Raw genomic sequence first — 11877 nt, 5'->3', positions numbered from 1 at the left:
TACTCAAGTTATTACACCAAAAATGTAAACTGATAACAATACAATAGGGAGGCAGTAGTCGAGTGGGTAGAGCTTCCGCTTAAGAACCGGAGGGTTGCCGGTTCGAGTCCCTGCTGAGGTGCCCCTGAGCAAGGCACCGAACCCTCAATTGCTCCCCCCTCTGCGAAGGGTGATAATGTAATGTAAGTCGCTTTGGATAAAAGCGTCCGCCAAATGATCGTAATGTAATGTAATACACTTGCCCTGTCAAATCGGAACAAATCAGTGCAAAAAAGAGGCTCGACCATGGGCTGGAGTGCTCGAAGCTCCTGTTACGACAGAGCAGAAGTGTTACATTTACTGTATGCTTCGTAAGAATTAGGCCTAGCCTACGAGACATTCATTAAAAATTCAGTTCAGATTAGACACTGGTATAGATTACTTACCTAGTGTGAAAAGTGGCATCTCCCGCTTGTCACTATTTTCTGGATATCTGGTGAAATAGACGTCACTTTAATCCTCAGGCAGTTATCCAGATTTTTGTGAGTCAGTCTATTCCTCTCGTGCGTTTTTATTGCATTCATGGCTGAAAATGAGGACTCACACACGTAGGTGGAAGGGAACATTGTCAGAATGTAGTGTGCGACTTTCTTGAGGTTGCTGTATTCCTCGGAGCATAGTCGGCCAACCCAAAAGGCACACAGAGACTCCGCACTTCTCAGCGGATCTCGCACAACTGAGGTGGTTCGGAAATCAATCATTTCAATTTCCAGCGCAGCCTGATCTAAAGAGGGGATCGTTGCTTTTGCCAGGGAGGAGAAGTTGTCGGCTATTTTTACTGCAGGGTCACGTATAAAGTCAATGATGTCTTTGGGGATGGAGTAGTCATCAAACCGAGAGTTGAAGTTGGCTCGTAGCTTCTTGATGAAGTCAACCATCAGCTCCGTCACCTCTCCCGCTGTCCTCTTTAAGGTGCTGAAATGTAGGAGCCTGCCGGTGGATATGTCTGCTTCAAACATCTCAAGCATCCTCGTGAATGACTCCAGTTTTTCAACCATGTCCACGAGTGTTTTGTCTCTCCCCTGTGGCTGAAGGTTCAGCTGGTTTAGGTGGCCAAATATGTCAGATAAAAACGCTACATTGGACATGAACTTTTCATCTTCCAGCAGGATAAGGTGGTCAGCTGCTGCTATGCTCTTGCTCATTCCAAGGAACGCCTTGATCTCATTCAATAGCACGCAGAAGCGATCCAGCGCTTTCCCCTTGCTTAACCAGCGCACATCATTATGAAGTAGCAAGTCATCGTCGGTGGCATCTTCTGACTCTGCCACAAGTTGTCGGAAAAGCCTATGCTGGGTGCTTGATGTACCTCTGACAAAATTAATGACTTTCATGACTTTGTCCATGATATCCCTTAGTTCGCCACTCAGTCTGGCACAAAGGACACTTTGGTGGATGAGGCAGTGCAGCCCATGGATTTGGGGGGCGATTTTTTTCAGCCTAGTCACCAGACCTCTGTGCTTTCCCACCATAGCAGGATTAGGATTAGGTTAACCCTCTCAAATGATAATGAATGCAACTGAAGCAACTCTTCCAGTTTCTCAAATACAACATCTCCAGTGGTGTGCCCTTCTAATGGAATTAGAGACAGCAGCTCTTCCTTGAAATCCTTCCCATCATAATATCTAACATAAACGCACAACTGTGCTACATCTGTTTTGTCAGTGCTCTCGTCTATGGCTAAGGAGAAGTAGTTTGCGCGACTGACACCGTCGATAATTGCACCCTGCACTGCGTCGGACAGCACTTCTATGCGGCGGGCAGCGGTCCTCGCAGAGAGGGACATCTGTTTCACTGACCCGATCACACCATCCATCGACTTGCCGGTATCAAGTTCCTCCAAAACTTTCACCATCATCTCCTTAAAGACCTCTGCATCAACAAACGGCTTGTTGTGCTTTGCGAGTACCCACGACGCTTTCAGCGATGCACTCGTTACCTTCTGTTGGGATGTGAGGCCTCGCACCAGGATCCTGCTGCTGTATGCATAACTTCCTTTCAGTGCTTCGATTTTGCGCTGTCGTGCCTCTGTCTTCGGAGGGAATGCAACCTTGAAATTAGCATGCTTCGTTTCGTGGTGCCGTCTAATATAATACTCTTTGCATACAGAGACACCCTCGTTACATATCAGGCATGTGGGCTTTGCATTTATAAAGCTGGGGAGGATGAAAGCATATTTCTCTGTCCATTCTTCATGAAATATCTTATTTTCGTTGTCAGTTTTGCTCTTCAGATTTTTTGATACAGCCATTTTTTGACACTTATCCACTTTGACTTTTTTTTGGATGGGCCATATCTTGGCCTAGGAAACACACAAAAAGCCCCAAATTCAATCACAACATCCCCATGGCACCAGGATTCTTTGGTGCAAGTTTGGAGTCATTTTGACAATTTTGTCCAAATTCCAATTCCTTTAAAAGCCCATATCTTGGACAAGGAAGAAGCTAAAGAGCTCAAAAAATACACACACACACTCTGGGGGGCACGATGATTCATTGGTATGAGTTTAAAGAAAATTAAAATTTTGGTCATTTTTTTCAGAGGAGGTAAGGGGGGACTTATCCACTTTGACTTTTTTTTGGATGGGCCATATCTTGGCCTAGGAAACACACAAAAAGCCCCAAATTCACACACAACATCCCCATGGCACCAAGATTGTTTGGTGCAAGTTTGGTGTCATTTTGACAATTTTGACCGAAATCCAATTCCTTTAAAAGCCCATATCTTGGACAAGGAAGAAGCTAAAGAGCTCAAAAAATCCACACACACACTCTGGGGGGCACGATGATTCATTGGTATGAGTTTAAAGAAAATTTAAACTTTGGTCATTTTTTTCAGAGGAGGTAAGTGGGGACCCTTATCCACTTTGACTTTTTTTTGGATGGGCCATATCTTGGCCTAGGGAACACACAAAAAGCCCCAAATTCACACACAACATCCCCATGGCACCAGGATTCTTTGGTGCAAGTTTGGAGTCATTTTGACAATTTTGACCGAAATCCAATTCCTTTAAAAGCCCAAATTTTTGGACAAGGAATAAACTAAAGAGCTCAAAAAATCCCCACACACACTCTGGGAGGCACGATGATTCATTGGTATGAGTTTAAAGAAAATTTAAATTTTGGTCATTTTTTTCAGAGGAGGTAAGGGGGACCCTTATCCACTTTGACTTTTTTTGGATGGGCCATATGTTGGCCTAGGAAACACACAAAAAGCTCCAAATTCACACACAACATCCCCATGGCACCAGGATTCTTTGGTGCAAGTTTGGTGTCATTTTGACAATTTTGGCCCGAAATCCAATTCCTCGAAAAGCCCATATCTGTGACAAGGAAGGAGATAGAGAGCTAAAATTTCAGACGCAGCATCCAGGCAGGAATGGTATGAATTTGTGTAAATTTGGGGCAAATTGGGGAATATTGAAAATTTTCTAAAAATGTTGACCCGTGGGTCATCGATTTTTGAAACTGGAGAAAACTTGAAAAGCCCATATCTGTGACAAGGAAGGAGATAGAGAGCTACAATTTCAGACGCAGCATCCAGGCAGAAATCCCATCAATGTGTGTATATTTGGGGCAAATTGGGGAATATTGAAAATTTTCTAAAAATGTTGACCCGGGTCATCAATTTTTGAAACTGGAGAAAACTTGAAAAGCCCATATCTGTGACAAGAAAGGAGATAGAGAGCTAAAATTTCAGACGCAGCATCCAGGCAGAAATGCCATCAACGTGTGTAAATTTGGGGCAAATTGAGGAATATTGAAAATTTTGGAAAAAAGTTGACCCCCGGGTCATCGATTTTTGAAACTGGAGAAAACTTTAAAAGCCCATATCTGTGACAAGGAAGGAGATAGAGAGCTAAAATTTCAGACTCAGCATCCAGACAGAAATGCCATCAATGTGTGTAAATTTGGGGCAAATTGGGGAATATTGAAAATTTTCTTAAAAATGTTGACCCGCGGGTCATCGATTCTTGTAACTAGAGAAAACTTGAAAAGCCCATATCTGTGACAAGGAAGGAGATAGAGAGCTAAAATTTCAGACGCAGCATCCAGGCAGAAATGCCATCAATGTGTGTAAATTTGGGGCAAATTGGGGAATATTGAAAATTTTCTAAAAATGTTGACCCGCGGGTCATCGATTCTTGAAATTAGAGAAAACTTGAAAAGCCCATATCTGTGACAAGGAAGGAGATAGAGAGCTACAATTTCAGACGCAGCATCCAGGCAGAAATGCCATCAATGTGTGTAAATTTGGGGCAAATTGGGGAATATTGAAAATTTTCTAAAAATGTTGACCCGGGTCATCAATTTTTGAAACTGGAGAAAACTTGAAAAGCCCATATCTGTGACAAGGAAGGAGATAGAGAGCTAAAATTTCAGACGCAGCATCCAGGCAGAAATGCCATCAATGTGTGTAAATTTGGTGCAAATTGGGGAATATTGAAAATTTTCTAAAAATGTTGACCCGCGGGTCATCGATTCTTGAAACTAGAGAAAACTTGAAAAGCCCATATCTGTGACAAGGAAGGAGATAGAGAGCTACAATTTCAGACGCAGCATCCAGGCAGAAATCCCATCAATGTGTGTAAATTTGGGGCAAATTGGGGAATATTGAAAATTTTCTAATAATGTCGACCCGGGTCATCAATTTTTGAAACTGGAGAAAACTTGAAAAGCCCATATCTGTGACAAGAAAGGAGATAGAGAGCTAAAATTTCAGACGCAGCATCCAGGCAGAAATGCCATCAACGTGTGTAAATTTGGGGCAAATTGGGGAATATTGAAAATTTTAGAAAAAAGTTGACCCCCGGGTCATCGATTTTTGAAACTGGAGAAAACTTTAAAAGCCCATATCTGTGACAAGGAAGGAGATAGAGAGCTACAATTTCAGACTCAGCATCCAGACAGAAATGCCATCAATGTGTGTAAATTTGGGGCAAATTGGGGAATATTGAAAATTTTCTTAAAAATGTTGACCCGCGGGTCATCGATACTTGTAACTAGAGAAAACTTGAAAAGCCCATATCTGTGACAAGGAAGGAGATAGAGAGCTAAAATTTCAGACGCAGCATCCAGGCAGAAATGCCATCAATGTGTGGAAATTTGGGGCAAATTGGGGAATAGTGAAAATTTTCTAAAAATGTTGACCCGGGTCATCGATTTTTGAAACTGGAGAAAACTTGAAAAGCCCATATCTGTGACAAGGAAGGATATAGAGAGCTAAAATTTCAGGCGCAGCATCCAGGCAGAAATGCCATCAATGTGTGTAAATTTGGGGCAAATTGGGGAATATTGAAAATTTTCTTAAAATGTTGACCCGGGTCATCAATTTTTGAAACTGGAGAAAACTTGAAAAGCCCATATCTGTGACAAGGAAGGAGATAGAGAGCTAAAATTTCAGGCGCAGCATCCAGGCAGAAATGCCATCAATGTGTGTAAATTTAGGTCAAATTGGGGAATATTGAAAATTTTCTAAAAATGTTGACCCGCGGGTCATCGATTCTTGAAACTAGAGAAAACTTGAAAAGCCCATATCTGTGACAAGGAAGGAGATAGAGAGCTAAAATTTCAGACGCAGCATCCAGGCAGAAATGCCATCAATGTGTGTAAATTTGGGGCAAATTGGGGAATATTGAAAATTTTCTAAAAATGTTGACCCGGGTCATCGATTCTTGTAACTAGAGAAAACTTGAGAAGCCCATGTCTGTGACAAGGACGGAGATAGAGAGCTACAATTCCAGACGCAGCATCCAGGCAGAAATGCCATCAATGTGTGTAAATTTGGGGCAAATTGGGGAATATAAAAAATTTTCTAAAAATGTTGACCCGGGTCATCAATTTTTGAAACTGAAGAAAACTTTTAAAGCCCATATCTGTGACAAGGAAGGAGATAGAGAGCTAAAATTTCAGGCGCAGCATCCAGGCAGAAATGCCATCAATGTGTGTAAATATGGGGCAAATTGGGTAATATTGAAAGTTTTGGAAAAAAGTTGACCCCCGGGTCATCGATTTTTGAAACTGGAGAAAACTTTAAAAGCCCATATCTGTGACAAGGAAGGAGATAGAGAGCTAAAATTTCAGACTCAGCATCCAGACAGAAATGCCATCAATGTGTGTAAATTTGGGGCAAATTGGGGAATATTGAAAATTTTCTTAAAAATGTTGACCCGCGGGTCATCGATTCTTGTAACTAGAGAAAACTTGAAAAGCCCATATCTGTGACAAGGAAGGAGATAGAGAGCTAAAATTTCAGACGCAGCATCCAGGCAGAAATGCCATCAATGTGTGTAAATTTGGGGCAAATTGGGGAATATTGAAAATTTTCTAAAAATGTTGACCCGCGGGTCATCGATTCTTGAAATTAGAGAAAACTTGAAAAGCCCATATCTGTGACAAGGAAGGAGATAGAGAGCTACAATTTCAGACGCAGCATCCAGGCAGAAATGCCATCAATGTGTGTAAATTTGGGGCAAATTGGGGAATATTGAAAATTTTCTAAAAATGTTGACCCGGGTCATCAATTTTTGAAACTGGAGAAAACTTGAAAAGCCCATATCTGTGACAAGGAAGGAGATAGAGAGCTAAAATTTCAGACGCAGCATCCAGGCAGAAATGCCATCAATGTGTGTAAATTTGGTGCAAATTGGGGAATATTGAAAATTTTCTAAAAATGTTGACCCGCGGGTCATCGATTCTTGAAACTAGAGAAAACTTGAAAAGCCCATATCTGTGACAAGGAAGGAGATAGAGAGCTACAATTTCAGACGCAGCATCCAGGCAGAAATCCCATCAATGTGTGTATATTTGGGGCAAATTGGGGAATATTGAAAATTTTCTAATAATGTCGACCCGGGTCATCAATTTTTGAAACTGGAGAAAACTTGAAAAGCCCATATCTGTGACAAGAAAGGAGATAGAGAGCTAAAATTTCAGACGCAGCATCCAGGCAGAAATGCCATCAACGTGTGTAAATTTGGGGCAAATTGGGGAATATTGAAAATTTTAGAAAAAAGTTGACCCCCGGGTCATCGATTTTTGAAACTGGAGAAAACTTTAAAAGCCCATATCTGTGACAAGGAAGGAGATAGAGAGCTACAATTTCAGACTCAGCATCCAGACAGAAATGCCATCAATGTGTGTAAATTTGGGGCAAATTGGGGAATATTGAAAATTTTCTTAAAAATGTTGACCCGCGGGTCATCGATACTTGTAACTAGAGAAAACTTGAAAAGCCCATATCTGTGACAAGGAAGGAGATAGAGAGCTAAAATTTCAGACGCAGCATCCAGGCAGAAATGCCATCAATGTGTGGAAATTTGGGGCAAATTGGGGAATATTGAAAATTTTCTAAAAATGTTGACCCGGGTCATCGATTTTTGAAACTGGAGAAAACTTGAAAAGCCCATATCTGTGACAAGGAAGGATATAGAGAGCTCAAATTTCAGGCGCAGCATCCAGGCAGAAATGCCATCAATGTGTGTAAATTTGGGGCAAATTGGGGAATATTGAAAATTTTCTTAAAATGTTGACCCGGGTCATCAATTTTTGAAACTGGAGAAAACTTGAAAAGCCCATATCTGTGACAAGGAAGGAGATAGAGAGCTAAAATTTCAGGCGCAGCATCCAGGCAGAAATGCCATCAATGTGTGTAAATTTAGGTCAAATTGGGGAATATTGAAAATTTTCTAAAAATGTTGACCCGCGGGTCATCGATTCTTGAAACTAGAGAAAACTTGAAAAGCCCATATCTGTGACAAGGAAGGAGATAGAGAGCTAAAATTTCAGACGCAGCATCCAGGCAGAAATGCCATCAATGTGTGTAAATTTGGGGCAAATTGGGGAATATTGAAAATTTTCTAAAAATGTTGACCCGGGTCATCGATTCTTGTAACTAGAGAAAACTTGAAAAGCCCATGTCTGTGACAAGGAAGGAGATAGAGAGCTACAATTTCAGACGCAGCATCCAGGCAGAAATGCCATCAATGTGTGTAAATTTGGGGCAAATTGGGGAATATTGAAAATTTGGGAAAAAAGTTGACCCGGGTCATCGATTCTTGTAACAAGAGAAAACTTGAGAAGCCCATGTCTGTGACAAGGACGGAGATAGAGAGCTACAATTCCAGACGCAGCATCCAGGCAGAAATGCCATCAATGTGTGTAAATTTGGGGCAAATTGGGGAATATAAAAAATTTTCTAAAAATGTTGACCCGGGTCATCAATTTTTGAAACTGAAGAAAACTTTTAAAGCCCATATCTGTGACAAGGAAGGAGATAGAGAGCTAAAATTTCAGGCGCAGCATCCAGGCAGAAATGCCATCAATGTGTGTAAATATGGGGCAAATTGGGTAATATTGAAAGTTTTGGAAAAAAGTTGATCCCCGGGTCATCGATTTTTGGAACTGGAGAAAACTTTAAAAGCCCATATCTGTGACAAGGAAGGAGATATAGAGCTAAAATTTCAGACGCAGCATCCAGGCAGAAATGCCATCAATGTGTGTAAATTTGGGGCAAATTGGGGAATATTGAAAATTTTCTAAAAATGTTGACCCGGGTCATCGATTCTTGTAACTAGAGAAAACTTGAAAAGCCCATGTCTGTGACAAGGAAGGAGATAAAGAGCTACAATTTCAGACGCAGCATCCAGGCAGAAATGCCATCAATGTGTGTAAATTTGGGGCAAATTGGGGAATATTGAAAATTTTCTTAAAAATGTTGACCCGCGGGTCATCGATTCTTGTAACTAGAGAAAACTTGAAAAGCCCATATCTGTGACAAGGAAGGAGATAGAGAGCTAAAATTTCAGACGCAGCATCCAGGCAGAAATGCCATCAATGTGTGTAAATTTGGGGCAAATTGGGGAATATTGAAAATTTTCTATAAATGTTGACCCGCGCGGGTCATCGATTCTTGAAATTAGAGAAAACTTGAAAAGCCCATATCTGTGACAAGGAAGGAGATAGAGAGCTACAATTTCAGACGCAGCATCCAGGCAGAAATGCCATCAACGTGTGTAAATTTGGGGCAAATTGGGGAATATTGAAAATTTTGGAAAAAAGTTGACCCCCGGGTCATCGATTTTTGAAAGTGGAGAAAACTTTAAAAGCCCATATCTGTGACAAGGAAGGAGATAGAGAGCTACAATTTCAGACTCAGCATCCAGACAGAAATGCCATCAATGTGTGTAAATTTGGGGCAAATTGGGGAATATTGAAAATTTTCTTAAAAATGTTGACCCGCGGGTCATCGATTCTTGAAATTAGAGAAAACTTGAAAAGCCCATATCTGTGACAAGGAAGGAGATAGAGAGCTGCAATTTCAGACGCAGCATCCAGGCAGAAATGCCATCAATGTGTGTAAATTTGGGGCAAATTGGGGAATATTGAAAATTTTCTTAAAATGTTGACCCGGGTCATCAATTTTTGAAACTGGAGAAAACTTGAAAAGCCCATATCTGTGACAAGGAAGGAGATAGAGAGCTAAACTTTCAGACGCAGCATCCAGGCAGAAATGCCATCAATGTGTGTAAATTTGGGGCAAATTGGGGAATATTGAACATTTTCTTAAAATGTTGACCCGTGGGTCATCAATTTTTCAAACTGGAGAAAACTTGAAAAGCCCATATCTGTGACAAGGAAGGAGATAGAGAGCTAAAATTTCAGACGCAGCATCCAGGCAGAAATGCCATCAATGTGTGTAAATTAGGGGCAAATTGGGGAATATTGAAAATTTTCTAAAAATGTTGACCCGGGTCATCGATTCTTGTAACTAGAGAAAACTTGAAAAGCCCATGTCTGTGACAAGGAAGGAGATAGAGAGCTACAATTTCAGACGCAGCATCCAGGCAGAAATGCCATCAATGTGTGTAAATTAGGGGCAAATTGGGGAATATTGAAAATTTTCTAAAAATGTTGACCCGGGTCATCGATTCTTGTAACTAGAGAAAACTTGAAAAGCCCATGTCTGTGACAAGGAAGGAGATAGAGAGCTACAATTTCAGACGCAGCATCCAGGCAGAAATGCCATCAATGTGTGTAAATTTGGGGCAAATTGGGTAATATTGAAAGTTTTGGAAAAAAGTTGATCCCCGGGTCATCGATTTTTGAAACTGGAGAAAACTTTAAAAGCCCATATCTGTGACAAGGAAGGAGATAGAGAGCTAAAATTTCAGACGCAGCATCCAGGCAGAAATGCCATCAATGTGTGTAAATTTGGGGCAAATTGGGGAATATTGAAAATTTTCTAAAAATGTTGACCCGGGTCATCAATTTTTGAAACTGGAGAAAACTTTAAAAGCCCATATCTGTGACAAGGAAGGAGATAGAGAGCTAAAATTTCAGACGCAGCATCCAGGCAGAAATGCCATCAATGTGTGTAAATTTGGGGCAAATTGGGGAATATTGAAAATTTTCTTAAAATGTTGACCCGGGTCATCAATTTTTGAAACTGGAGAAAACTTGAAAAGCCCATATCTGTGACAAGAAAGGAGATAGAGAGCTAAAATTTCAGACGCAGCATCCAGGCAGAAATGCCATCAACGTGTGTAAATTTGGGGCAAATTGGGGAATATTGAAAATTTTCTAAAAATGTTGACCCGGGTCATCGATTCTTGTAACTAGAGAAAACTTGAAAAGCCCATGTCTGTGACAAGGAAGGAGATAGAGAGCTAAAATTTCAGGCGCAGCATCCAGGCAGAAATGCCATCAATGTGTGTAAATTTGGGGCAAATTGGGGAATATTGAAAATTTTGGAAAAAAGTTGACCCCCGGGTTATCGATTTTTGAAACTGGAGAAAACTTTAAAAGCCCATATCTGTGACAAGGAAGGAGATAGAGAGCTACAATTTCAGACGCAGCATCCAGGCAGAAATGCCATCAATTTGTGTAAATTTGGGACAAATTGGGGGATATTGAAAATTTTCTAAAAATGTTGACCCGGGTCATCAATTCTTGTCACTACAGAAAACTTGAAAAGCCCATGTCTGTGACAAGGAAGGAGATAGAGAGCTAAAATTTCAGACGCAGCATCCAGGCAGAAATGCCATCAATGTGTGTAAATTTGGGGCAAATTGGGGAATATTGAAAATTTTCTAAAAATGTTGACCCGGGTCATCAATTTTTGAAACTGGAGAAAACTTTAAAAGCCCATATCTGTGACAAGGAAGGAGATAGAGAGCTAAAATTTCAGACGCAGCATCCAGGCAGAAATGCCATCAATGTGTGTAAATTTGGGGCAAATTGGGGAATATTGAAAATTTTCTTAAAATGTTGACCCGGGTCATCAATTTTTGAAACTGGAGAAAACTTGAAAAGCCCATATCTGTGACAAGAAAGGAGATAGAGAGCTAAAATGTCAGACTCAGCATCCAGACAGAAATGCCATCAATGTGTGTAAATTTGGGGCAAATTGGGGAATATTGAAAATTTTCTAAAAATGTTGACCCGGGTCATCAATTTTTGAAACTGGAGAAAACTTGAAAAGCCCATATCTGTGACAAGGAAGGAGATAGAGAGCTAAAATTTCAGGCGCAGAATCCAGGCAGAAATGCCATCAATGTGTGTAAATTTGGGGCAAATTGGGGAATATTGAAAATTTTCTAAAAATGTTGACCCGGGTCATAAATTTTTGAAACTGGAGAAAACTTGAAAAGCCCATATCTGTGACAAGAAAGGAGATAGAGAGCTAAAATTTCAGACGCAGCATCCAGGCAGAAATGCCATCAACGTGTGTAAATTTGGGGCAAATTGGGGAATATTGAAAATTTTGGAAAAAAGTTGACCCCCGGGTCATCGATTTTTGAAACTGGAGAAAACTTGAAAAGCCCATATCTGTGACAAG

General features: G+C 40.8%; 1 protein-coding gene across 1 annotated transcript; it reads right to left on the bottom strand.

The window, feature by feature from the left end:
• Window positions 1-363: 363 nt before the first annotated feature.
• On the bottom strand, window positions 364-2290 carry LOC142999055 (SCAN domain-containing protein 3-like). Its single transcript, XM_076148443.1, has 3 exons — window positions 1569-2290; window positions 584-1350; window positions 364-368 (listed from the first exon to the last, which is right to left on the bottom strand). The coding sequence occupies exons 1-3, from the start codon at window positions 2288-2290 to the stop codon at window positions 364-366; spliced, it is 1494 nt and encodes a 497-aa protein (XP_076004558.1).
• Between the last annotated feature and the right edge of the window lie 9587 nt (window positions 2291-11877).

This window comes from Genypterus blacodes, unplaced genomic scaffold (assembly GCF_046128005.1).
Source record: "Genypterus blacodes isolate CSIRO-AG114 ecotype Tasmania unplaced genomic scaffold, CSIRO-AGI_Gbla_v1 ptg000040l_1, whole genome shotgun sequence".
NCBI lineage: Eukaryota > Metazoa > Chordata > Actinopteri > Ophidiiformes > Ophidiidae > Genypterus > Genypterus blacodes.
The sequence above is the reverse complement of the archived record's forward strand: the minus strand, read 5'-3'. Positions and strand labels throughout refer to the sequence as shown.